This window comes from Zootoca vivipara, chromosome 2, assembly GCF_963506605.1.
Source record: "Zootoca vivipara chromosome 2, rZooViv1.1, whole genome shotgun sequence".
Taxonomy (NCBI): Eukaryota; Metazoa; Chordata; class Lepidosauria; order Squamata; family Lacertidae; genus Zootoca; species Zootoca vivipara.
Genome location: NC_083277.1, coordinates 11,336,706 through 11,346,461, shown reverse-complemented (window position 1 = coordinate 11,346,461; position 9,756 = coordinate 11,336,706). Strand labels below are relative to the sequence as shown.

General features: G+C 50.5%; 1 protein-coding gene across 1 annotated transcript in view; it reads right to left on the bottom strand.

Annotated features, from left to right (window-relative positions):
• Positions 1-46: 46 nt before the first annotated feature.
• Positions 47-9,756, bottom strand: part of NOTCH4 (notch receptor 4) — a 47,044-nt gene continuing 37,334 nt past the window's right edge. Inside the window, exons 20-26 of the mRNA XM_035107041.2 lie at positions 8,811-9,033; positions 6,184-6,274; positions 5,667-5,796; positions 4,745-4,986; positions 2,974-3,121; positions 1,684-1,781; positions 47-1,478 (exon numbers count right to left, since the gene is read on the bottom strand). Of these exons, the coding sequence (XP_034962932.2) occupies positions 1,098-1,478; positions 1,684-1,781; positions 2,974-3,121; positions 4,745-4,986; positions 5,667-5,796; positions 6,184-6,274; positions 8,811-9,033 (1,313 nt within the window). The 3' untranslated portion in view covers positions 47-1,097. The remainder of the gene's footprint in view (positions 1,479-1,683; positions 1,782-2,973; positions 3,122-4,744; positions 4,987-5,666; positions 5,797-6,183; positions 6,275-8,810; positions 9,034-9,756) is intronic.

Below are 9,756 nucleotides of genomic sequence, written 5' to 3'. Positions count from 1 at the left end.
CAGCCGCTTGCAACATGCTGGTTGTGTGTGTGTGTGTGTGTGTGTGTGTGTGTGTGTGTGTGTGTGTGTGTGTCTATGTATTTGCTAAGAATAATTTGGATAAATCTAAACCAAGCGTGAACCAAACTGGTTTATATCGCAAAGGTACTAGAAGTAGTTTTCCTTTTTGGACACCCTGAACTAGCTCTTTTTTAAAATGAACTTTTCTAGGACTGCAGCCAATCCTTTCCCCAGGACACTGTCAGAAAAATCTTCACTTGCTACAGTTGTTTTTGGGTTATGAGCCACAATGTCTATACTCATCCTCCACTGCCACAGGATATCAGTTACGGGGAAATGCAGACGGGGAGAGTTCTCTTGTGCTCAGTCTTCCTACAGGCATTCGGTTGGTCCTTGTGAAAGCAGGACGCTGGACTAGATGGTTCTTCTTATGGCCACCTCCCAATTTTTCTCAGGGTTGGGGGACAGAGCTCCTTCCTTCTCCCTGATAATTTTCTTTAGGTGCTGGGAGGAGGAGCAGGGAAGATTAGCCGCAAGAGAGCAGATCCCTGGTTCTGATTCCTAAGGAGCCCTCGAGGTTCTAAGGAGGCAGAGCTGAGCTATGCTACGTGGCAGGGATGGTGTGTAATCACTGCGAGGCCTTGGTCTATCTGATTCTGGACCAATGGAAAAGCAAAGCAAACTATGACAGCACATATATTGGGGAACTGCAGCTTGGGGAAGAGGGACGAAAGACCACTCTGACCCCAGTAGCCTGAGATCGTCCACCATTATCCAACAGCAAGTTGTGATCAAGGATTTCTCTGTACACTCCAAGCTGTGTGACACGTCATTGCGACGGACCCTTGCGTGACCTCAGATGTGTTCTCAGACAGTTCTCCAATGTCACACCAGATCCTCCTCGTTCCTCCATGCAGGACGTCTAAATCTGCCCTCTGGCACCTCTCGGCTCTGAATTGCCTCCCTTTGTGGTGCCGTCCTGTGACATCATCCCAGCCCTGCATGACCTCATCAGGAAGCGCCACGCCATGGCTCAGTCCGCTGTCGCTGACTCGCAGCTGTAGCCTCTGGCCAACCCAGACCCAGAGGGTGCAGAGTCACTCGTCGGGTGGCCCCACAGCATTTTCTGATTGGCCATTCGGCAGCGTAGGAGCGGGGAGATCCTTAAAAGGGCCCTTGGTCTCTAGGACCGGAGTTAGCCGCTGGTTGCCAGGTTGCCACTTTAACCTGCGTGGGTTGCCGGCAGACCGGTGGGGTTGGGGGCGTGGCCTGTGTGGCGAGAGCTGCTGGCCAGCGACGTGGGAGGGGCGGGGGCAGTCCAAGAGGGCCAGGATGTCGTGGTGGAGGCGCTCGAGGGCCACGTCTTTCGGGAGGCGGCCCACGTGGTCCTGGATGCTCTGCTTGGCTCCGTGCTGGAGAAGAAGGGAAGCCACTTTGTAGCTCCCCTCTTGGGCAGCCACAAACAACGGGGTCTGTGCCTGATGGAAGGGCGCAAAATAGATAAAAGTTAAGCGTCACATCTGCACAAATCTATTTAAAGCATGCTTATAAAACAGCCATGGCTTCCCTCAAGGAATGCTGGGGAAATGCTGTTTGTTAAAGGTGCTGAGGCTTGTTAGCAGACCCCATGCAGACCCCTGCATGTCTGTTTTCAGACAGCAGGAGCAGAAATACATTACCTACCCGATTATCTTGGCTGTCCTTATCAGCTCCATTTCTGAGCAGGACAAGGGTGGCACGGGTGTTATTGACCGCCGCAGCCCAGTGGAGGGCCGTTTTTCCTGTGGGACAGATAATACCGGTACAGGGATTTACTGAATTGAATTCCATGAGGCTCTCTGGGTGATCTTGGCCAAGTCGCCATCAATCAGCGAAACCAAACCACCTTGGAGGAGCTCCCTGGTGTAGATTTACATAGGGTTGCCATACGTCCGGGCATAGCCGGAACACGGCAGTCAGAAACGGTGCCCAGATGGAAACTGCTGAAATCTCTGGGAAAATCCAGACGTATGGCAACCCATGTCGGAAGTGTAGATTATGGCGAATTTCCTTAAAAATAGCTCAAATACTTCCATTTTTTTGTTTTGAGATTTAGCAAGAAAAAGCTCAACAAGTCTGGGCAAAACTAAAAACTTTCGTGTCCGGATTTTCACTTTTTGAAATATGGCAACCCTAACTTACAGCAAATCAGCCTGCCAGGTCTCCCAGATGTGAAACGGACGCCGCAGCAAGGGGATGGCTTGTCCGCACCCAAGCAAACAGTTCTGCATCCTTTATGCACAAAGCAAAATCTGTATAGTTAAAGCCATGGTTTTCCCAGTAGTGATGTATGGAAGTGAGAGCTGGACCATAAAGAAGGCTGATTGCTGAAGAATTGATGCTTTTGAATTATGGTGCTGGAGGAGACTCTTGAGAGTCCCATGGACTGCAAGAAGATCAAACCTATCTATTCTAAAGGAAATCAACACTGAGTGCTCACTGGAAGGACAGATCCTGAAGCCGAGGCTCCAATACCTTGGCCACCTCATGAGAAAACTCCCTGATGTTGGGAAAGATGGAGGGCACAAGGAGAAGGGGACGACAGAGGACGAGATGGTTGGACAGCGTTCTCGAAGCCACCAACATGAGTCTGACCAAACTGCGGGAGGCAGTGGAAGACAGGGGTGCTTGGCGTGCTCTGGTCCATGGGGTCACAACAACAAAAGCATATATCTGTTTACCCAGAACTTCCCATCACACCCGGCTGGTGAGGCCATAGGTGGCAACTGCCCAAAGTCACTCCACGGATAATCACAGCATCAATGCGACCCAATTAGCATACACCAAAGCGAGCGAATGCACAGACATATATAAGCTCAGTCCTACAACAACTAACTATTAGTTTTGGTGTTATCTTGACCACCAGGATGCCATTTGCAGGCCTTCTGGGACATGCCATTTTGGGTTCAGCACACAGTCAAGCAATGCCCTCACCTCTCTTATCCACAGCCCTGATGTCGGCGTGATTGGAGACCAGCTCCTCCACCATGTTTTCAACCCCAAGCCGTGTGGCAAGCATGAGGGGGGTGGAGCCGTCGTGCGCTGATGCGTCCAAGTCCGTATGCCGGTGCCGCAGAAGGATCTGTGGAGAAAATGTTCCCTTAAAAAAATTCGCTGCTGGCTCACTCCTGCCAGTGGGCCGCTGGCCTCATCCAGCAGAGCTCTCCTCATGCTCTTACCACAGTCTCATTGAGATGTGGCCCACAGGCAGGAGGGAGCCAGCACCAAATCACACGGAGCAAGTTGGAGTTAACTGTTTCTCAGCAAAAACCAGGATTGTCACAGGAGTGTCAGGCTTAATGAGCAAAGCAACTCATCCCTGTTAGGGACCAGCTGCTGAGACTGAAAGGCCCCACCTCCCTGCAACTGCCAAAGCCCCTCCTCCTCAGGGTTTCCCCCCAAAAGCAATCTGAGACTGTGCCTGCACAAAGGTAACTTCTCCTCCGCTCTTTTCTTGCCTCTCCTGGTTCTGTCGCAGCAGGAGGTGGAGACACCCGTGACTCTTCACCAGCTGGACTTCTGATTCCTGCATCCCAGGGGGTTGGAATTGATGTCCCTTGGGGTGCCTTCCAACTCTACAATTCTATGGACTCGTCGCTGGCTCTTTGCCTCTCTCCTCTTTACCTTCTTATTCTGGACTTCTCTCTGCCACAGACTCTACCTGCTCACCAAGCCCTGTTAGCTCTTCAGCTTCTGACACCTCCTCCTAAAAGGTCATTTCCCTCCAGGGTTTTCCCCAAGCAATCTGAGACCGCGCCTACATGCAGCCAACCTCTCCTCTGCTCTTTTCATGCCTCTCTTGGTCCTGGGAGACCAGAGGGAAGGGGAGCTTGTCGCAACAGGAAGGGGAGACAACCTATGACTCTTCACCAGCCTGACTCATCTCTGCCTCTTGACCTCCCTCTTCTGATTCTGGACTTCTCTCTGCTACAGAGTCTCCCTGCTCACCAAGCCCTGTTACCTCCTCAGCTTCCCACACCTCCTCCTTCCAGTCTTTCCCCCCTGACCACTCATTATTGTCCCACCACCACTCCCCGGGCTCTCAGCCTTCTTCCTTTGGGGGTTCCCCAGCTGGTTCCGCCCACCGTTCCTCTGTGTCCAATGACACCCACCTAGTCTGGCATCCTGTTCTCCCAGTGGCCAACCAGATGCACCCCTGAGACTCTGGTTTCTCTTCAGATTGTGTAAATCTTTTGCCTTTTTCAGATGCGCCCCCGAGAAGCCTGAGAAGAACCTGAGTGCACCCACCTCCCCAACTGCGATTCCCAGCAAGTACAGTGGAACCTCGGTTTACGCCTACCTCCGTTTATGAAAACCTCCATTTACGAACGCCGCGAACCCAGAAGTGTTTACATCCGGGTTCTGCGGCGTTGGATGCGCAGACGCGATCTGCGCAGCTCGCGCATGTGCAGAAGCGATCTGTGCAGCGTGCGTGCGCGCAGAAGCACTCTATCGGCGTTTCGCACACACACAGAATGCCTCGCCGAGCGAACGCCTCTGCAGAACAGATTGCGTTCGCAAACCGAGGTACCACTGTACTCTTCAGAGGCATATATTGCCTCTGACAGTGGAGGGAGAGAACATGGCCATTGTGACCAGTATGGTAGCCTTGTCCTCTGTGTTCAAAGAGTCTTGTTTGTATGGAGAAGGCCTTCTGGGAGTGTGATGTCATTCCACCCCTGCACCTCCGTTTTATTTTAGTCACCTGGAATACACCCAGCGCATCGGCCGCGATGGCGCTGTGCAAGGGGCTCCGTCCCCACTGGTCACGGGCGTTGATGTCGGCACCGGAGGCCAGGAGCCTGCGGGCAGCATCAGCACGGGAGAATCGAGCTGCCAAGTGAAGGGGCGTCTCTCCAGGGCTTCCTCTCTGCCCCTCTGCCCAGGATCCCTCCAGGTCCAATCCAGGAGAATGGGCCAATGGCATCATAGGGGTTAGGCCACAAACTGGAGGGATAAAAAAGGGCGTTTCGTGAAGGTCAGACTTGTAACTATTGCGGTTTCCCTCTGCCTCTCATTTTCCCAATCTCGAGTTCTGTTCCCCAGATTTCCTCATCAGTTTGTCAGTGTTATTATTTATCTGTTTTTTTGGTTTATTGGTAAGATTTCTGTTTCTTAAAATCTCAGTAAGATAACAAAACAAGAAGAAGAAAGGAAAGAGAGGGAGGGAGGGAGAGAAAAGAACGAGAAAAGGAAAAGAAGCATTAGAGAAAAATAAAAAAGGCTTCTGGTTTTCCATCTGCCGGTTACATTAAAAAAGGAAACTATTTAAGACATTCAGTCCATGTCTTCTCAATTTTCTGTTAAACAATATTTCTTTTAAGTCAATTTTTTTAAAGAAGAAAAGCCCCCTCATGAAAATTTGTCAGCCGTTTAGTGCAAATTTCTCCCATCATACACATTTATGTGTGCAATTCTGGCAAATATACACGTTTGCAAGGCAATCTTTCCTATTATTGTTATTATTATTATTATTATTATTATTATTTAATTATGATATAATATTATATTTATATTGCCCACCCTCCCCCCAAGGGCAGAATCTCTCCTTATTACATCCAGTCCAGGGGCGGGACTTCCTGCCTTGTTGTTGATGGCTTGCCTTGAAGGCCTGCTTCCCTCTTTACCTGGCTTTTGAGTCTTGACGGCCTTCGGCTTGGGGTCCTTCTCCTGGCTCGAGGCCGGCGTGCTGAACTGCACCTGCTTCTTTGGCCTAGACTGGCCTCGGTCCGGGATCGAGACGGCATCTGCATCACCCTGTACAAAAGAGGCTATAAAAAGTTTGCTCCATCCCTGCTAGCGGACAACATGGGCACTGCTGCGAATGTGGGCATCTCCCCTTTGCCACCTTGCATGCCACCCATCCTCCCTGCTTACCTGGCACTGAGGTGGGAACAAATGTGACCCTTCTCTGTTCCTTTGTGGGGGGGGGGAAGTAAAAGGGGACATATTCGTCCCCGCCACTTTCTCTATGGCCCAACTATGGTGCTCTGTAATATATTGATTTCTTTTTAAAAAGTTGTTACAACGGTCCTGGCCCTGGCCTTGCCTTGCCTTGCCTGTAGGGCTGTAGGGCTCTGGACATGCACTCTGCCGTCCCAATCCTAGCAGCAGCAGCACTGCCTCCTCATCCGGACCAAATACCTCCATATCTGCATAGTTCAGTGGTCCATCGAAGTGGGGGCTGGAGCACATGTCGGGGTCATCTACAAATTCAGCACTCGGCTTCATTGGCCTGCATTGTGGGGAGAGAGGGAAAGAAATGGAGAGGAATAAGGAGAGGTCCCAGGCTATGCTGCTGCTGCTGTTGCTGCTGCTATTGTTATGAGTTTGCGGTGTTTTTATTATTATTATTATTATTATTATTATTATTATTATTATTATTATATTTATGTTGTTGTTGTTGCTTAGTCATTTAGTCATGTCCGACTCTTCGTGACCCCATGGACCAGAGCACGCCAGGCACTCCTGTCTTGCACTGCCTCCCGCAGTTTGGCCAGACTCATGTTCGTAGCTTCGAGAATACTGTCCAACCATCTCGTCCTCTGTCGTCCCCTTCTCCTTGTGCCCTCAGTCTTTCCCAGCACCAGGGTCTTTTCCAGGGAGTCTTCTCTTCTCATGAGGTGGCCAAAGTATTGGAGCCTCAGCTTCACGATCTGTCCTTCCAGTGAGCACTCAGGGCTGATTTCCTTCAGAATGGATAGGTTTGATCTTCTTGCAGTCCATGGGACTCTCAAGAGTCTCCTCCAGCACCATAATTCAAAAGCATCAATTATTCGGTGATCAGCCTTCTTTATTTTATTTATACCTCGCCCATTTGGCTGGGTTTCCCCCGCCACTCTGGGCGGCTTCCAATAAATACCAAAATACATTAAAATATCACAGATTAAAAACTTCCCTAAACAGGGAATGTTCTGAATGTCAGGTAGTTGTTTATCTCCTTGACCTCCGATGGGAGGGCGTTCCTCAGGGCAGGCACCACTACCGAGAAGGCCCTCTGCCTGGTTCCCTGTAGCTTTGCTTCTCACAGTGAGGGAACCGCCAGAAGGCCCTCGGCGCTGGATCTCAAGTGTCCGGGCTGAGCAATGGGGGTGGAGATGCTCCTTCAGGTATATAGGACTGAGGCCGTTTGAATTGTGCTCGGAAACGTACTGGGAACCAATGTAGATCTCTTAGGACCGGTGTTATGTGGTCTCGGCGTCTGCTCCCAGTCACCAGTCTAGCTGCCGCATTCTAGATTAATTGCAGTTTCTGGGTCACCTTCAAAGGTAGCCCCACATAGAGTGCATTGCAGTAGTCCAAGCAGGAGATAACTAGAGCATGCACTACTCTGGTGAGACAGTCTGCGGGCAGGTAAGGTCTCAGCCTGCGTACCAGATGGAGCTGATAGACAGCCACCCTGGACACAGAATTAACCTGTGCCTCCATGGACAGCAGTGAGTCCAAAATGACTCCCAGGCTGGTCCTTCAAGGGCACAGTTATCCCATTCAGGACCAGGGAGTCCCCCACCCCCGCCCGCACCCTGTCCCCCACAAACAATACTTCTGTCTTGTCAGGATTCATCCTCAGCCTTAATCCCTGGATCTACCGGTAGCAAGTGCTAAAATCAAATAAAGGCTTCTAAATTTTGGAATAGCCTGTCTAGCTCCCTGGTGAGGTGTAAAGAGAACAAAGGAAAGGGATCTGTGAGAGACGGCAAATGCCCTCCCTCAATTCGCAGATACGGAGAAGGGAGAAAAAAGGCAAAGAAGAATTGGAGAGCAGTGATGTGACCTAGAGGTAAAGCAGCAGGCTGGAGAGTTAGAGCAATGTTTGATAATAATATTTGATTTCTGTTTGACTCCACAGCTGCAGCAATGGGAGGAGCAAGACCCTTTTGGCATGTCAATGCAGCGAACCCCTCCATCGCAAGCTCAGGTTTCATATACAATGAGACCTCGGAAGTTGAACGGAATCCGTTCCGGAAGTCCATTCGACTGCCAAAACGTTCAGAAACCAAGGCGCAGCTTCCGATTGGCTGCAGGAAGCTCCTGCAGCCAATCAGAAGCCGCGGAGGACATTCGGGTTCCAAAGAACATTCGCAAACTGGAACACTCACTTCCAGGTTTGCAGCATTCGGGAGCCAAAACCTTCGACTGTATGTGGAGGTAAACCATCTATCATAAAGACATCACAGTCTCTGCTGTGTCTCATTATCCAAAAGGAAACACATACCCTGGGGAAACGCCTGGAACCCCTGGATTTGCACGCCACTCATAGATGCAGACGTGTAACACTGTTTTGGAGGCAGCATTCAATGTCACATACTGGCAAATTCAGCCGGCGTAAGGAGAGTCGATTGAGAGGTCTTATGCAACAAACCCGTTTCCCCAAAACATTGGCAGACTTTGGAGGTCTCAAATATCAGTGGTCCCCCACCCCCCGGCCTCTCACCTTTCATTCTACATCATAGTTATGGCGCCCCGAGACTCTGCGCCCAGTGTGACAGAAGCAGTTGTGCTTCCAAAATCTGCCTCTGCCCAAAAGGATAATGAACTGGAACATGAGGTGGGGGGGGGGGCAATGGCTTGTTGCAATGTCGGCTAATCGCCCCTTGAGCAAATATAATAGCCCCTTAAGCAAATCAGGATGCTTTGTCTGTCTTTGCCTTTGGCTCAACCACCTCTCAGCTTCCCTGCTTTCTGCCCAATGGCAACCAGCAAGTAAGTGGACTGAGTACCCAAGTCATCCTCGCTGTTTGGCTGCCACCAGCCACGCCTTTCATACTCACTTGAGCCCAATGGCATCCTCTCCCACCGGGTCCCGGCGGCAACGTCGCTTCTTGGCTTGGTGTGGAGCAAATCCAGGGGGGAACCAGATGGAGCCGTGTTCGCGCCTCTGCGGCCGGCGGATCCTCCAGACTCCGAGGAAGACGGCCAGCGCTATGACCACAACGGCAGCACCAACGCCGTATATGAGAGGCCCCGAAAAATGGGAAACGGAGGCCTGGGGGTCTGGTGGTGGGGAGGAGAGAGAATATGAAACAGGAGCCCCCCTCACCAAATCCCATCTGCGCTACCGATTTATATCAGTTCCATACCAGTTTCCTAAGCACGGCTTCCTTCTAAATACCCTCGCCGTATAAGAAATACGACCCGGCGTATTAGACGACCCCTGACTTTTGAGAAGATTTTCTTGGGTTAAAAAGTAGTCTTATACGCAGGAATCTACAGTGACTATGGGAATTGTGGTTTGGCAAGAATTATCTGGTAAAGATCCATTGGTATTTGCCCTGAACGGTGCTGCAAAGAGCAATTGGGGTGGGGTGGGGGAGACAAATAGCAGGCCAGAGGTGGCATTTCCAGCAGAAAATGGCATGAGGTGAGAACCCTGATCTGGACTGGGAGCACATTCTGAATCAAACTCCCCCCCCCCCCCCGGCTAACTTTTTCTGCTAAATAGAAGTGGCCTTTTTGTGGCTATCCTTTGGGTAGGGGGCAAGGGAGCCTCTTCCCTCCCCCCTGATATGCCATAATTTCCAGATTCCCAGCTTGCTTTGCCTTCTTTTTTTTTAAGCAAAGCCCCATCCACATAACAGACTTAAAACAGTATCATACACTCTAAATGTTAGGAAGAACTTTCTTTTTTCTTTTAATAATAATATAATAATTTATTATTTATACCCCACCCATTTGGCTGGGTTTCTCCAGCCACTCTGGGCAGCTTTCAACTGAATA